The sequence below is a fragment of the Octopus sinensis genome, linkage group LG24 (assembly GCF_006345805.1).
Source record: "Octopus sinensis linkage group LG24, ASM634580v1, whole genome shotgun sequence".
Lineage (NCBI taxonomy): Eukaryota > Metazoa > Mollusca > Cephalopoda > Octopoda > Octopodidae > Octopus > Octopus sinensis.
The window spans coordinates 7,357,973-7,376,894 of NC_043020.1; the positions used below are offsets into that span (position 1 = coordinate 7,357,973).

Consider the following 18,922-nt stretch of genomic DNA (forward strand, 5'->3'; position numbering starts at 1 on the left):
AATCAATTCCGCAAACCAGGAGAAAATTTAAAAAACATTTACCCTGTAATTTCTTATACGATGATTGTTGATGTTGAACTTAAAAATAGTCTTTGACTATTTAATTTTTTCCCACTAGGCCGCTGGTGGCAAAAAAATTCTACAAAATTTTTGTGCCACCCTATATTGATTAATTATATATATATATATATATTGTTATATTTTGGAATGGTCATTTTGCCAGTTTAGCCAATAAAAACACACGCACTATATATTTGGTGTTACTTTGCTTCAGTGTTATTTATTTTTTACATTAATCTTAATCTTATTTCGGCCAGAGTTCTTTTGTCACACTCCTGTGACCGCATCAGTGGTCCTTTGTTTTCTTCTTACTTATTTGTGTCTCTCCTTACTAACCGTCAACCATAAAAAATCTTGCACAACAAATATTTAAACGTGTATATATATATATATATATATATATATTATATTATAATTCTTAGTAAATGTGACTAGGGTGTCAAGAAGCACCTACATTGCTAGAAATAAGAACTAAAGCGTTCTAACGCTGTAGTTAACGCACATGAATGAAAACATATACACTAACAGGGACCATAATTGTCTGAAAAATGCCGACTGAGAATTCTTAAGACAAACAACAGTTTCAGCAATTTCCAGTGTCATCATCAGTGTTCAGCTATTTCCAGACCTGTTTCTCTATTTAGTGACAATCATAATTTCCCCTTTTTGATGAAACATTGCAACTTGCTGTTAATATTAATTTTACTCACAGACACACAGAAAGAGAGAAATAGTGATGGGAAGGATGCCAGCTGGGAAAAACACTTGTTCTATTAATATTCAGAATTTCTCAAACAACTCTCTGGCATGTAAGAATTATGTAAAATACTTAAGCGCTAACAGTTTACATGGAAATGGAAATAAATAACCAACCGTACCAATATAGAATAAAAAAAAATAAAATAACTAGAGGTGAAGAAAACTAGAAACAAGATTCTTGTCAGGAAGCAAAAATCTGTTAAAATTTGCGAAACCAATTAAGCTTGTTTGACACGAAGTGAATTGTTACGAATCAGCTGGGGTCTTTTATTAGAAAAGAGAGGAAGTTAAGGACCCTGTCTGTAATGTTAGAATTCATTTTACATCATTCAATACTAAATTACCAATATTTGCAAATGTTATTGAAATATCTTTTTGTCTTTTACTTGTTTCAGCCATTATTAGAATATTTTTTTAACGAATAAAAAGTGGAACTTGCTTTAGTTTCTTGTTTTTTTGTTCTTTTTTTCTTTTGCTTACCTTTAAAAACCGGACCAAATAATCAAATGTGTCCTGAGTGAAGGCTAACGAGTATTTGTGATCCCTGTGAAGAAAAGATTTCAAAAAAACCCATGTAAGAATATTTATACTTCAGTTTTCAACGCACAACACAATATATGCAAATATACATGGTGGGCTAAAAATCACACAGCAAAACGTTTTATTTATATTGTGTTATTATTACAATTATTCATTTTGTTCATCTTGTACAAGTATGTATACATTCACCTTTATTTCATTTGTTTAACCCTTTCGTTACTGTATTTATTTTGAGATGCTCTGTGTTTCTTTCAATTAATTTTAAAATATAACAAAGAATTTAATAAAATAACTTAGTTATCATTCAGCTAGTGTTAGGAACATAAATTGTGACTAAGGATTGGTGGAAGATTTTAACTCAGAACTTATGAAAACAAGACATTTGTACTACAGAACCAGAGCTGGTAACAAAAGGCTTAATTCAATTTTAGGAAAATTGAAGCATGTCTTTGACAATTCCATTTAGGAGTGACTTTTGGACCACCTTGTATGTGTATGTGTGTATTCTTTACTCTTACTTGTTTCAGTCTTTTGACTACGGTCATGCTGGAGTACCACCTTAAAGGGTTTTTAGTGGAAGAAATCAACACCAGGACTTATTCTCTGTAAGCTTAATACTTATTCTATTGGTCTCTTCTGCTGAACCACTAAGTCATGGCAATGTAAACAGACCAGCATTAGTTGTCAAACAATGGTTGAAGGGACAAACACTGAGAAAACACACAAATATAAAATGGGCTTCTTTCAGTTTCTATCTCCCAAATCCACTCACAAGGCTTTGGTCAGCCCGAGGCTATAGTAAAAGACATTTGCCCAAGGTGCCACATAGCAGGACTGAACCCGAAACCATGTGGTTGGTAATTCACTCCAGAATTGTCAAAGACATGCTTTAATTTTCCTAAAATTGAATTAAGCTTTTCGTTACCAACCCGGCTGAAACCGGCTCTGTCCCTGAATATAGATATAGGTTAATTTCAGCTGATATCAGTGGGATTTGAACTCAAAACTTAAAAAGCCAAAAGAAATGCTGCTAAGCATTTTGTTTGATGCACTCACAAACAACAATAATGGTTACATGTTTTTGGCACAAGGCCAGCAATATTTTTTCTGGTGGAGGGTGCTGGTCAACTACATAAATCCTAGCACATGACTGGTTTCAAATTTTAGCACAAAGCCAACAACACACACCACACACAATGGGCTTCCACACAGTTTCTGTCTACCAAATTCATTCACAAAGCATTGGTCAGCACAGGGCTACAGTAGAAGACATTTGTTCATGGTGATGTTTGGTGGAACTGAACCCAGAACTTCATGGTAGCTGGGTTTGCTCTTGTGTCGATGGTGATGCTCACAGCCCTTTCAGTTTGCCAATCGGTCACCCCATTTAAATATTAACCAGGCTAGACATGACTTAACCCTTTAGCATTCACATTACTCTGTCAAATGTAATGTTTATTTATTCACAGTTTTCAACTAATCATTTATTTACATTATTTACATTTGACGGATATTTGTCCTCATCTTGTTTGTTGTTAGCACAATGTTTCGGCTGGTATACCCTCCAGCCTTCTTCAGGTGTCTTGGGGAAATTTTGAACCTGGGTTCTCATTCCTAAAGTATTTTTCGATGTTATTATTATTATTATTATTAGTAGTAGTAGTAGTAGTAGTAGTATTCAGGTCACTGCCTGGGCATATGGCGTAGTGGTTAGGAGCGCGGGCTACTAACTCCAAGATTCTGAGTTCAATTCCAGGCAGTGACCTGAATAATAATAATAATAATAATAATAATAATAATAACATCGAAAAATACCTTAGGAATGAGAATCCAGGTTCAGAAAAATTTTCCCAAGACACCTGATGAAGACATTGTGTTAGTAAACAAACAAGATGAGGACAAATATCTGTCAAATGCAAATAATGTACACAATTCCTCATCTCTTAAATATACAACTGTATAATCATTTATTATCTTGTAGTGTTGCGACTTCAATGATGTGATTGTAAAATTTTAAAATGACATTGTAGGGTAGGTGTGAGAGGCAGGATCTGGCCAGTTTGAACAGAAAACAAATAGATTATTTGGGCCAGATTAAATGGACAGACAAGAAATGGCCCTTTTCCACAAGAAAACAAAACAAAAAAAATAAATAAATACAAAATAGAAGTAGCCAGAGATTGAAAAAACCACAATAAAAATATGATATAAAAACTTACCTGAACTCTGCAACCAACTTGCATGTGAGAACATCTTCTCGGTTGTTCAGTTTAACCAAAGTATCCAAGATGTCTTGATTCTCGGAATCTTCACGGAAGAAAGTCACGTGACGGGCATGGAATTTGTGAGCTGCAAAAACAAAGTCACGGAAACAGAAATGTAACGACGGAAACTAATTAGAAAACGAGAAATAGGCACACAGCACCTCGTTAACCATTTTGTGAGGGACCGTTTCTCAACGGCGACCAAAACGTCCAATCCCACATGACGGAAACAAGTTCTGGTTAAGACATTAATTGTTACATCATCACCATTGTTTTAACAACCGCTTTTCCATATTCACACAGGCCAGATGTAATTTACTGAGGTAGGTTTTCTATGGCTGGATGCTCTTCCTGTCACCAACTCTCACCTGTTTCCAAGCAAGGTAATATTTCGTCCATGGCCAGATGTGTTCTTGTAGAATACAGGAAATTAATGACAATGCTTCTATAACAATGGCAACTGTTTACAACTATCACATATTGTCAAGACAAGGAGACACAAACACACACACAATTGTCGTTGTCATCATCATAGCTTTAGTGTCCACTTTTCTGTGCTTGCACAGGTCAGACGGAACTTACTGAACCAGATTTCCTACAGCTGGAAGCCCGTCTTGTTGCCAACCTTCACCTGTTTTCAAGCAAGGTAACATTTCTTCTCATAGCCAAGCATATTTTCATGAAAGATCAGAAACAAACGACACTGCTTATACGACAGTGACACTCCTTTACAACTATCACACACAGTGAAAACAATGAGATATCAACTCACTCACACACACATGCATAATGCTAACCTCTCCTTCCCCAGGGTTCTTAATCCTATGGACTGCACAACAATCTCAATAGAGCAGGTGGCATGACTAAAAGCACCTAATCCATGCTCTGAAGTGGTTGGCATTAGGAAGGGCATCCAGCATCCAGCAGTAGGGACCATGCCAAAGCAGACATTGGAGCATTGATGCAGTCCTTTGAGACACATCAAATTCTGTTAAACCATCCAAGCCGTGCCAGCATGGAACATGGATGTTAAATGATGACAAATATGACAGGCTTCTTTCAGTTTTCGTCTACCAAATCCACTCACAAGGCTTTGGTCGGCCTGAGGCTATAGTAGAATACACTTGCCCAAGGTGCCATGCAGTGGGACTGAACCTGGAACCATGTGGTTGGGAAGCAAGTTTCTTGTTTATGCATCAATTCTCTTTTACTTTAAGCATATATATACAGAGAGACATTTATACACGCACACACGATTTGAAGTAGTACACCCAGTGTCTACGAAAACATGTAACTAGTGACATCTACAATAGTATCATCATTTTGGAAAAGTAGCCATGGTCTAAGACTAAACCTGGAACCATGTGGTTGGTAAGCAAATTTCTTAACCATAAAACCATATCTAGACATCAGCGTCGTTTAACGTCCGCTTTCCATGCTAGCATGGGTTGGATGATTTGACTGAGGACTGGCGAACCAGATGGCTGCACCAGGCTCCAATCTTGATTTGGCAGAGTTTCTACAGCTGGATGCCCTTCCTAATGCCAACCACTCCAAGGGTGTAGTGGGTGCTTTTACATGCCACCGGCACAGGGGCCAGTTAGGCGGTATTGGCAACGGTCACGAAAAATCGTGTTTTTTTTTTTAAATGAAAAAAACAGAAAATTTAAGCTATTCTTAAAATTTTCAACCAAAAAGATTAAATCTAACAAAAGACAATTTCTATGGGGGTTTATGCTTTTACAAAAGTGTTTATCATTCAACTATAACTTACCAAAGCTTTTGTTTCTAAACCCACACATAAAACTGAAGAATCATGCAGAAAATTATTTAATTTTTAGGAAATTAGTAATTTTGAATTGTTTGGGGTGAGTTATTTTCTTTGGAGGAGAAAGAGAGAGTGGAGAAGACGTGAGTTGAAGAAGAAGGCAAGAGAAATTGTTTTAAGATTTCTGACCTGGACTTTTGTGACCATTGTAGAGCATCTCTAGGTAGACGTGTACAAATATTGGGAAGAGCAGGATGTGTAGCTCTGTTCGGTACGGTTCTACTGCATCACAAATAAACTGTTTCAATCTGAAAATATATAAACAAATATATATATGTGTGTATGTGTGTGTATATATAAATGTATAGAGGGAGAATTCACAAAAAAAAACCAAAAGACGAAGACAGGTGGTGTAGAAAATAAACAGATGTATTAGTATAACGCTCGGGAATAGAAAAAGTCTTTTACGTTTCGAGCCTACGCTCTTCTACAGAAAGGAACACAGAAAAAACAAGGAGAAAAAAAAATTATATAAATGTATATATAGACATTGATCTAAGTGATAAGTGAGTGGAGAATGAGAGAGAAAATGAGAGTGAGGGCAAGAGTAAGAGAGATGGATATAGTGAAAGAGAGAGAAATAAAGAGAGATAGGCAGTCAGAGAGAGAGAGAGATTTATATAGATAGATAAAGGAGTAGACAAACAGGCAGATAGACAGTAAGGGGTAAGTTGATTACACTGATCCAAGAAAGGATGAAAGGCAAAGTCGACCTCAGCGGAATTTGAACTCAGAACATAAAGATAGACAAAATGCCACTAAGCATTTCCACTAAAGGCCCAGTGCCTGAAATTTTGGGGAGGGGAGTAGTCAATTACATCGAACCCATTGCATAACTGGTACTTAATTTATTGACCCTGCAAGGATGAAAGGCAAAACTGACTTTGATGGAATTTGAACTCAAAACGTAATGACGGGTGAAATACTGCTAAGCATTTCATCCTATGTGCTAACAATTCTGCCAGCTCACCACCTTAATAATAATAATAATCAGAAATATTGCATTTCTAAATCTCTCAGAGAGACTTATACAATATCAACACAATAGAGTGATGTTTCCTGGGGCTAAATAACAGTAGCATTCTTCCCTTTCCTGGGATTGCCACATTAAGTTGGCAACAAACCATCACTTTATCGTGCTGCTACTGTATAAATCTCTCTGAGAGATTTAGAAATGCAATATTTCTAATTTTGTAGATCAGTGAGTTTATTTCACTTGAAATCCTATAAGTTTTCAAAGGCGAATAAGCAAGCCACTTTTTTTTGTTGTTTTTTGGGAGGAGTTTAGCCAAAATTTTTTGCGAAGCCACCATTTTTGGGTGGTAGTGAAACAATTGGAAAAAAATGAAGATTTACTTACACACACACATGATGAACTTTTTTCAGTTTCCGTCCACCAAATCCACTCACAAGGTTTTGGTCGGCCTGTGGCTATAATATAAGACACTTGCCCAAGGTGTCACAGTGGGACTGAACCCAGAAACCATGTGGTTGGTAAGCAAGCTACTTACCACACAACCACACCTGCACATATATATATATATGTGTGTGTGTGTGTGTGTGTGTGTATATATACAACAGGCTTCTTTCAGTTTCCATCAGCCAAATCCACTCACAAGGCTTTGATCGGCTCGAGGCTATAGTAGAAGACGCTTGCCCAAGGTGTCATGCAGTGGGACTGAACCTGGAACCATGTGGTTGGCAAGCAAGCTACTTACCACACAGCCATCCCCGAGTGGTAAGAACGAAAGAAAAAGAACTGAAGGCAAAAAAACAGCAGTCTGTACTTACTGCGAGAACTGATGGTCACATGCTGTTGCATCTCCTGTGATGCTACTGTAGGCTAGCACGTTGTTTATTGTCGAGAGATGGTGGACATTGTTCTGGGACACCAATTCAGAGGGTTCTTGGATGTATTGGTGATTCCTCTTACCTGGAATGGAGCTCTCCTGAAAATGAAAAACCAGAAACATCAGTTTTAACTTAAAGACTTTCCCTGAAAGGATGAAAGGCAAAGTTGACCTCAGCAGAATTTGAACTCAGAACGTAAAGACAGACAAAATATCACTAAGCCTTTCACCCAGCATGCTAACGTTTCTGCCCTTCACAGCCAGCAAATATCAATAGATCAACACACATCGAATTGTGACATGTATATTTCTACAGCAGATTTCTCTTTCTCACTCAATAGCGAATTTATTTCACTTTTGATTACATATATATATATATACTCATTACAGATATAGGGTGAAAGATAATTAATTTAATAAAATCAACAAATTTCACCTAGTAGTATTTCGGTATAGAAAAGGACCATATTCGGTAAAAACTTATATAATTATAACAATAAGGGTTTTGCAACAAGTTGCTCGACCACATACCAAAAATTTTAGAAATAGCAGCCAAAGGACTACTATTTCCTTTTTCTACAAAAATATGCCTTTTTGTAGAAAAAGGAAATAGTAGTCCTTTGGCTGCTATTTCTAAATTTTTGGTATGTGGTCGAGCAACTTGTTGCAAAACCCTTATTGTTATAATTATATATATATACTCTTTACTCTTTACTTGTTTCAGTCATTGACTGCGGCCATGCTGGAGCACCACCTTTAGTCGAGCAAATCGACCCCGGACTTATTCTTTGTAAGCCAGTACTATTCTATCAGTCTCTTTTGCCGAACCGCTAAGTGACGGGGACGTAAACACACCAGCATAGGTTGTCAAGCAATGCTCAATGCTTAGGAACAAACACAGACCACAACTCACACCTTATATATATACACTATATACGACAGGTTTCTTTCAGTTTCCGTCTACCAAATCCACTCACAAGGCATTGGTCGGCCCGAGGCTAGCAGAAGACACTTCCCAAGATGCCACGCAGTGGGACTGAACCCGGAACCATGTGGTTGGTTAGCAAGCTACTTACCACAAAGGCGCCGTTTTTCGAGCCTAGCTAGGCTCATGGGCCTGGTTTCCATGGCGTATGTGTTCCCCAGCTGCACGGGATGCCAGTCCCTTGCAGCGTTACTCATTTTTGCCAGCTGAGTGGACTGGAGCAACATGAAATGAAGTGTTTTGCTCAAGAACACAATGTGTCGCCCGGTCCAGGAATCGAAACTACAATCTTACGATCATGATGCTGACACCCTAACCACTAAGCCACGTGTCTCCACATATATTATTATATATATATATATATAGTAATCCTACATATATATATACACACCTATATATATACACCTATATATATAATACACACACATATATATATATACCTATATATATACATATACACACACATATATATATATACCTATATATATATACATATACACACACATATATATATATACCTATATATATACATATACACACACATATATATATATACCTATATAATATACATATCCACACACATATATATATATACCTATATATATATACATATACATACACACACATATACATATTACTGTTCATAATAGCTCTCTTAGACATGCCCATGGTCACTCAGACAGCCACTGTCACTAGCTATGCTGATGATACAAAATTATCACACGGTTATATATACATATATATATATATATATATATACAAAATATTAGAGTTATAAAGACTCAGAGAAATAAACCAATCTTGAAAAGAAGACTATGGAAGCTCAACCCCCCCCCCCCAGCAAACATGAAAATTTAGAGATTTACTAATGGAAGCTTCTGATGAAAGAGGGGAAGAGTTGGGGACATATAGCTTATAGGACAATTGGAAGTTCCTGTGGAACAATTTACTGAGGGCTACGGATGAAATCTGTGGTTGGTGCAGAGTCCCAGCTAGACCAAGGGTGACATGGTGGTAGAGCAAGAGGGTTGAGTGTTAAAAAAGCAAAAAAACGGTAGAAGCAGAGAATTATATCAGGAAGTCAAAATATGTGTGTGTGTGTGTATGTATATGTATATATATATATATATATACGATAGGCTTCTTTCAGTTTCCATCTGCCAAATCCACTCACAAGGCTTTGGTCGGCTTGAGGCTATAGTAGAAGACGCTTGCCCAAGGTGTCATGCTGTGGGACTGAACCTGGAACCATGTGGTTGGCAAGCAAGCTATTTACCACACAGCCATCCCTGAGTGGTAAGAATGAAAGAAAAAGAACTGAAGGCAAAAATACAGCAGTCTGTACTTACTGCGAGAACTAGGCATCAGGTATACATAGCAAATGTTCTACAGTGTGAGGATCAGAGGTGTGAGGTGTTCAGGATTGCAAAGCAGTGTATCAGAGAGAATAGAGATGTGGTGGGTGAGAAATGTGTATGAATGGATAATGGTATGCTTGCACTTAGTGACCCAGAGAAGAAAGATGCATGGAAGTGTCACCATGAAAGGTTACTACATGTGGAAAATGAATGGGAGAAGGAGAGTCTACCAAATATCGAACCAATTGAGGGATCAGCCATTAGAGTTGATAGCAGCATAATAGATAAGGCAACAATTATTTTGAAAATAAATGTATTTTTTCAGACATATTTTTTAATTGTTTTATTTTACTATGTTTTGAATGGTGATTTCGAGGTATATTTCAAACCTTATTTATTATGAATTTTAATTCAATAATCTTGATTTTAAATTACGGCATTGGGCAGAAACGAGTTAACCCGTTTTTAGACGAAGGAACTCGTTTGCTGTCGATTTTGGCGAGTCTATCTTTTGACGAGTTAACTCGCCAGCGATGGAAAAAAAACGATTTCGGTCAAAACACATATATTCGTTTCTGCCGGGTAAGGGGTTAAGGACGTGAAGACTGGGAAAGCCCCTGGGCCATCAGGAATCATTGCTGAGATGATTAAAATCTCTAGTGGTGAAGGATACAGCTTAGTCACCTGTAGAGTTAATCAGATTATTCAGGAAGGCACCATCCCCAAAGACTCGTGTAGTAGCATTATTGTTAGCTGCTATAAAGGGTAAAGGTGAGGCCTTAGATAGAAACGAACTACAGGGGCATTAAATTGCTAGGCCAAGCCATGAAAGTCACTGAGGTCATTGCTCAATTGATTAGGAATAGAATTAAACGAGGTGAGATGCAGTTTGGTTTTGTACCTGGGAAGAGTACCACTGATGCCATCTTCCTAGTCCACTTTCCATGCTAGCATGGGTTGGACAGTTCAACTGGGGTCTGTGAAGCCAGAAGGCTGCATCAGGCCCAGTCAGATCTGGCAGTGTTTCTACAGCTGGATGCCCTTCCTAACGCCAACCACTCCATGAGTGTAGTGGGTGCTTTTTACGTGCCACCCGCACAGGTGCCAGACGGAGCTGGCAAACGGCCACGAACGGATGGTGCTTTTACGTGCCACCAGCACGGGGGCCAGGCGAGGCTGGCAACGGACACGAACGGATGGTGCTTTTACGTGTCACGGCATGGGGGATATATATGTGTGTGTGTGTGTATATATATATATATATATATATATATATATATATATAGGTATATATATGTGTATATATAGGTATATATATGTGTGTATATAGGTATATATATGCTACAGGAAAAGTACTTGGCCAAAAGTAAGCCATTGTACTTAGCCTTTGTCAACCTGGAGAAAGCTTTCGACAGAGTTCCCCACTGTTATATGGTGGTCTCCAAGGAAGTTAGGAGTAGAGGAGTGGCTGGTTAGAACTGTACAAGCTATATACAGTGGTGCTGTCAGTAAGGTGAGAGTCGGCCTTGAGTACAGTGATGAATTTAGCATACAGGTAGGGGGTCAGCAGGGCTCAGTTCTCAGCCCACTCTTAGTCATTATAGTCCCTCAGGCCCTAAACAGAGGAATTCAAAACTGGGTGCCTATGGGAACTGTTATATGCTGATGACTTTGCTCTTAGTGCAGAATCTTTAGCAGAATTGGAGAAGAAATTCCAGGTATGGAAACAAAACCTGGAATCAAAGGGTCTTAAAGTTAACCTAGTTAAGACCGAAGTTGTTGTTAGCAAGAAAGAAGATAAAACTCTCTTTCCATCAGGTAAATGGTCCTGCTCAGTATGTAGGAAAGGTATTGGAAGAAATTCCATTCATTGCACCCAGTGTAAACTATAGACACATAAGAGGTACAGTAGAATCACAGATAGATTAACAGATAAAGTCATTTTTGTATGTGGCAGATGTGCTGGAATAATAAGCACTAAGGGCACAGGGGACTTAGATTCTCCCAAATGCCCAGGAGGCTCTCTTGAGGTTGTAGATAGTTTCTGTTAGTGAGACATGAGCTCTGAATGCAGAAGACATGTGTAGACTGGAGAAAAATGAAGGCTGTATGCTCCGTTGGATGTGCAACATCAGTGTGCATGTACAAAAAAGTGCAAATGTGTTGAGAGAAAAGTTGAGCATAAGAAGAGTTAATTGTAGCATGCAAGAGGAAAGACTACGTTGGTTTGGACATGTAATGCATATGAATGAAGACAGCTGCATAAAGAAGTGCCGATCACCGAAAGTGGATGGTACTTGCGGAAGAGGGAGACCCAGGAAGACATGGAATTAAGTGATAAGGACCATGTATTTCCTATGCAGCAGTGCACCTGTTTCTGTTGTCATTTCTTATCTCTCTCTCTCTTCAGCCGGGTAATCTTTACCTCCTCTACAACAAGACACCTGTTTCTGTCTCTCTGTCTCACTATAACCTTTAATCATCCGACACAAGATCAACTCCTCCAATGCCCCGTCCCCTTCCAAAAGAGGTTTTTTTTTTGTCTTGCAAGTACTTGGTGACCCTGTCAGTGCAGGTGCCACTTAAAAGCACCCAGTTCACACTGTAAAGTGGTTGGCATTTGGAAGGGCATCCAGCTGTAAAAAACCCTTGCCAGAACTGACCTTGCCTGTATTTGTGCCACGTAAAAAGCACTAAGTCCACTCTGGTGAGTGGCTGGTGTTAGGAAGGGCATCCAGCTTCAAAAATCCTGTCAAAACAGTTACAGAAAAGCACCATCCGGTTGTGGTCGATGCCAGCCCAATCTGGCCCCTATGCCCATGACACATAAAAAAAAAAAAACACCCACTACACTCTCAGAGTGGTTGGCGCCACAAAGGACATCCAGCTGTAGAAACACTGCCAGATCAGATTGGAGCCTGGTGCAGCCTGCTGGCTTCCGAGACCCCAGTCGAACTGTCCAACCCATGCCAGCATGGAAAACGGACGTTAAACGATGATGATATAAACATCATATATATATATATATATATACCTGCATATATATACACATATATAGATACATATATATACATACATGAATATATGTGTATATATATGAATATGTGTGTGAGTGTGTGTGTGTATATATATATATATATATATATATATATATATATATATATGAATATATATGTGCATGACTCATCATAAGGTCAGAGATTTAGGGACATCTTGATTGAGAAATTCGATGAAATGGTGGAGGAGCCACAGACTTGTGACATAGAGGGCAACTTGGAATTCCTGAGGGACGGCTTGCTGAGTTCCACAGGGTCATTAGAGCTAAGAAACAGGCCTGGAAGAAAGGGTGTAACAGGGAACTGTATCAGATTGCCAAAAGGGATGCAAGGAGACATATATATCTAGCCAAGGGAGAAGCAGAAAAGAATAAGTGTGCCTATGTTCAGCAATGTGAGGACCAAAAAATTGGAGTGCAAGACAGTATGTGAGAGAAAATCGTGATGTCATAGGAGAGAAAAGTGTCTGCATGGATGATGATGTGATGATGCACTTGCATTTAATGATTCTGCTAAGAAACAGACTTGGAAATACCATTACGAAAGACTGCTGAACATGGAGAATGAGTGGGAAGAGGAGAGTCTGCTAGAAGTTGACCAGCTACCCAAATTGACAGTTCCATGGTAGATAAAGCAATTAAGGATATGAAGACAGGAAAAGCCCCTAAAGATGCTTAAGATATCTGGTGATGTGGGTTATGGACTCCTGTCACCCGTATTGTAAATCAGGTGGTTCATGAAGGAGTCATACCCAATGACTTGTGTAGCAGCATCATAGCCAACTGCTACAAAGGTAAAGGTGATGCTGTAGATAAAAATAATTACGGAGGTATCAAATTGTTGGATCAGGTGACGAAAGTTATGGAGACAGCCATAGCCCAACTAATTAGAAAGCGAGTTAGCCTAGATTAGATGCAGTTTGGTTTTGTGCTAGGGTGAAGCATCACTGATGCTATATTTCTGGTGAGGCAGCAGCAGGAGAAATACATAGCCTGGACTCAGTCAGTGTTGACTTGGAAAAGGCCTTTGACAGGGTCTCCTGATCCCTTATCTGGTGGTCAATGCAGAAACTAGGGACAGGTGAGTGGTTGATGAGAGCTGTACAAGCTATGTACAGGGATGCTACCAGTAAGGTGAGGGTTGGCAACGAGTACAGCAAAGAATTTAGAATACAAGTAGGGGTTCACCAATGATCGATGCTCAGCCCCCTCTTGTTCATCATATAAGCTTTAATCATCTGACAAAAGATCAACTCCTCCAATGCCCCGTCCACTCTCAAAAGAGGGTTTTTTTTTTGGTCTTGCAAGTACTTGGTGACCCTGTCAGTGCAGGTGCCACTTAAAAGCACCCAATCCATACTATAAAGTGGTTGGCATTTGGAAGGGCATCCAGCTGTAAAAAACCTTGCCTGTATTTGTGCCACGTAAAAAGCACTAAGTCCACTCTGGTGAGTGGCTGGAAGCTCCTTTATGCTGATGACCTTGCTCTTATAGCTGCATCACTATCTGAACTAGAGAATAAATTCCATATATGCAAGCAAGGTCTAGAATGAAAGGGCCTTAGAGGTAACCTAGCAAATACCAAAGTCTTTAGTAAGTAGGAAGGAAGACAAATCACAATCCCTTCAGGTAGATGGCCATGCTCAATCTGTAGAAAAGGAGTAGATAGAAACTCCATAAGATGCACCCAGTGTATGCTTTGGACACAACAGATGCAGCAATATTAAGGGAAGGTTAACAGGGAAAATAGCTTTTGTGTGTGGAAGATGTACAGGTATAATAAATGCTAAAAATGGGCAGAAAATAGACTCCATCAACTGCCAAGGGAGCAAGCTAGAGGTAGTAGATAGCTTCCATTATCTAGGTGACCAAGTTAGTAGTGGAGATGGATGCTCTGAGAACATAGTTGTAAGAATAAGATTAGGATGGGCAAAGTTCAGGGAATTCCTACCCTTGCTTTGACAACAAAGGGCCTCTTTCTCAGAGTGAAAGGCAAATTGTTTGATGTCTGTGTGCAAACAGCTACGCTGCATGGCAGTGAAACATGGGCTGTGACAGCCGAGGAAATGTGTAGGCTTGAAATAAATGAAGCCAGTATGCTTTGCTGGGTGTGCAGTGTTAGTGTGCATGTTCAACAGAGTGTAAGCATCTTGAGAGAAAAATTAGGCATAAGATGCATCAGATGTGGTGCGCAAGAGAGAGAACTGCACTAGTATGGTCATGTGATGCGTTTGGATGAAGACAGCTGCGTAAAGAAGTGCCAATTTCTGTGTAGGGAACCTGTGGTAAAGGTGGACCTAGGCAGCATGATCTTCAAACTTTGAGTCTCAGAGTCAATGACTAGTGACCGAGAGATATTTGGCAATGTGCTGTGCTTGACAGAACCCGTCAAGCCAAGTGCACCTGTGCTTGTAGCATGTAAAGAACACCTTCTGAGTGTTGGGCCTCATGGAGGCTGAGTTCCTTTCTAGCGTTGGGCCTCACAAAGGCAAAATGGTTGAAGTCATTCCAAGTGTCGGGTCCCATGGTGGCAATAACCGAGACCTTTGGCATTATGTTGTGCTTGAGAAGAAGACCAAACCAAGCTGAGCAAAATCGCAGTTGTGGTAGATACCGATGTCACACAAATTGGCACCTGAGTTGGTGGGATGTAAAGGCACCCCAGTGTCACACAAATGGCACCCATGCTGGTGGCACTCATTACACTCTTAGAATGATTAATAAATTAAATTAGTGATTCGAAAACTGATGAGAGTTAGTCTAAGTACGTTGGTTCAATTGTAATCGGAATCATGAAAGTGTGAAAATGTTGAATAATACCTAATATATATTTGAAAAAAAAAAATATATATATATATACATCAGTATATCTGTGTGTATATATATATAAAGTTAATCCAAACATGAAAACACAAAGAGAAAAGACACAACAACGCGAAAACATGGAACAAGTCTAGTGTTATTGGACGCTTAGGAAAGGAAAGAAAGAAGTAGGATTTAACGTTTTGAGTGGAGCTCTTCGTCAGAAACATAAGAAAAGGAAAGATCCAAGGAAGGGAAGACGGAGGAAAAATAATCGCCAACGATACAAATGCGGTCACATTTTGGAATATATATATAAATATATATACATGTGCACATATATTCATATATATATATCTTCACACGTGTGTGTGTGTATATATATATATATATATATATATATATACACACATGTATATATAGATAGATAGACAGACAGGTAGATAGATAGACATATATAACATAGATAGATAGATAGATAGATATAACATTCATATGTGTGTGTATATATATATTCACACACATACTTATATATATATATACATTTAAGAACATTAACATTTATAAAAATTATTACCCATAAAAATAATGATATTAGTATGTGTGTGAATATATATATGTATATATGTGTGTAAGTATATATATATATATATATACACACACACATATGAATATGTTATATATTTACATGTGTGTGTGTATATATATATATACATGTGTGTGAAGATATATATATTATGTGTATATATATATATGATATATGTGTATATATATATATATATATGAATATATGTATATATATATATGAATATATGTATATATTATATATATATATATATATTATGAATATATGTGTATATATATGAATATATGTGTATATATGAATATATGTATATATTATATATATATATATATATATATATATGATATATGTGTATATATATGAATATATGTGTATTCTGTAATATATATATATATATATATATATAATGCATATATATATATATGTACATATATATGTATATATATATGTACATATATATGTATATATATAATGCATATATATATATGTACATATGTATATATATATATAATGCATATATATATATATGTACATATGTATATATATATATAATGCATATATATGTACATATATATGTATTTATATATATAATGCATATATATATGTACATATATATGTATTTATATATATATGCATATATATATGTACATATATATGTATATATATATTATATAATGCACATATATATGAATCTCTCTCTCTATATATATATACATATATACACACATTTGTATATGAATATATATTTTTTGTGTATATGCTTTTGTGTGTGTGTATATATAAATATATATATGCACACAAGTTTGTTTCATATACATTACACGTTTGTATATACATATATATATATATATATATTTACACACACAGAAATAGGCATATTTATAAATGTGCATTCACAAATGTTTCATATATACGTATGCATTACATATCTAGGTACACACTTACACACACCATCCCACATATATATATATATATATACATAAATATATATATATATATACATACATACACATATAGATTTGTTTTAAATACAACATGTATAGGTCTATCATCAGACACCGATTTGTCAACACACACACACAGAGTCATAGTCATACACACATAAGATAACCAAGTGTTGTTTTTGTACTCACCGGATACTGTCGTCTCTTTAGATAATTGCTCATCGACATTTGAATTTGTTCATTTTTAATCCTTTTCATCTTCAAATACTGAAGAAAGTCGAAACTGTTCCACTCAACAGACATTATTGAGCGTCAAGGAAGAAGCAGCCTCCAAGTAGACATGGCACGGTGCACTCGAGAGTTCTACACCAGGGGCAGGTAATAACAAAACATAAACACGCTCTCCTGTACTCTCTTCACCAATAAAAGCATGCTTCTCTCTCTCTCTCTCTGTGTGAGCGAACATAAACACCACACGACGCCTTGGGGTAGATTCCCATTTTACGGTCCTAAATTTAATTCTGGTGGAAAAGTGATGTGATGCTTCTCTAAGTTATTTTTACAGACAATAAAATTTGTTTTTCTGTCTGTCTGTCTACGTACCTACCTATCTATCTATCTACCTACCTACCTATGTCTATCTATCTACCCACCTACCTACCTATCTATCTATCTGTCTGTCCGTCTTTATAGCTATTTGTTTTCTGTCTACCTATCTATGTCTATCTATCTAAATATCTGTCTATTTATCTGTCTGTCTATCTATCTGTCTATCTACCTGTCTGTCTATCTACATGTCTGTCTATCTACCTGTCTGTCTGTCTATCTACCTGTCTGTCTATCTATCTATCTACCTGTCTGTCTGTCTATCTACCTGTCTGTCTATCTATCTATCTATCTACCTGTCTGCCTATCTATCTACCTGCCTGTCTATCTATCTACCTGTCTGTCTGTCTGTCTACTTATCTATCTACCTGTCTGTCTGTCTATCTATCTATCTACCTGTCTGTCTGTCTATCTATCTATCTACCTGTCTGTCTGTCTATCTATATATCTACCTGTCTGTCTGTCTATCTATCTATTTACCTGTCTGTCTGTCTATCTATCTATTTACCTGTCTGTCTATCAGTGTGTGTTTGTGTTGAGTGACAAACAAAAGGAAGTGGCCATCGATACATTATTTAATAACAGTTTGCCTCGGCTCCATGCAACTTAAAAGCTTCGTAGGCTCGTAGAACGAAGCCAACTCGCTAGTCATAGATCCATGCTCCAGGCAGACCAAAAACCTTGTGAGTGAATTTTGTAGACTAAAACTTTGTATTCGTCCTCCCACTGCTTGACAACCGGTGTTGGTTTATTTACGTCCCCGTAACCTAACGGTTAGGGAAAAAACGACGGACATAAAAGTATCAGGCCAAAAAAAAATATGTACTGGTGTCGGTTAGTTCTAAAACCCTTCAAGGCGGTGCCCCAGCATAGCCGCAGTCTAATGAATGAAACAAGAAAACGATAAAATATATATATATGAACCAAATAGGGGCGGGAGTGGCTGTGTGGTAAGCAGCTTGCTAACCAACCACATGGTTCCGGGTTCAGTCCCACTGCGTGGCATCTTGGGCAAGTGTCTTCTGCTATAGATTTGATAGACGGAAACTGAAAGAAGCCTATCGTATATATGTATATATATGTGTGTTTGTGTGTCTGTGTTTGTCCCCCTAGCATTGTTTGACAACCGATGCTGGTGTGTTTATGTCACCGTCACTTAGCGGTTCGGCAAAAAGTGACCGATAGAATAAGTACTGGGCTTACAAAGAATAAATCCCGGGGTCGAGTTGCTCGACTAAAGGCGGTGCTCCAGCATGGCCGCAGTCAAATGACTGAAACAAGTAAAAGA

General features: G+C 37.7%; 1 protein-coding gene across 1 annotated transcript in view; it reads right to left on the bottom strand.

Moving 5' to 3' along the window:
* Window positions 1-17,406, bottom strand: part of LOC115224011 (TAF5-like RNA polymerase II p300/CBP-associated factor-associated factor 65 kDa subunit 5L) — a 32,837-nt gene extending 15,431 nt beyond the window's left edge. The window contains exons 1-5 of the mRNA XM_029794798.2: window positions 17,218-17,406; window positions 7,243-7,400; window positions 5,581-5,699; window positions 3,579-3,708; window positions 1,300-1,363 (exon numbers count right to left, since the gene is read on the bottom strand). Of these exons, the coding sequence (XP_029650658.1) occupies window positions 1,300-1,363; window positions 3,579-3,708; window positions 5,581-5,699; window positions 7,243-7,400; window positions 17,218-17,331 (585 nt within the window). The 5' untranslated portion in view covers window positions 17,332-17,406. The remainder of the gene's footprint in view (window positions 1-1,299; window positions 1,364-3,578; window positions 3,709-5,580; window positions 5,700-7,242; window positions 7,401-17,217) is intronic.
* Between the last annotated feature and the right edge of the window lie 1,516 nt (window positions 17,407-18,922).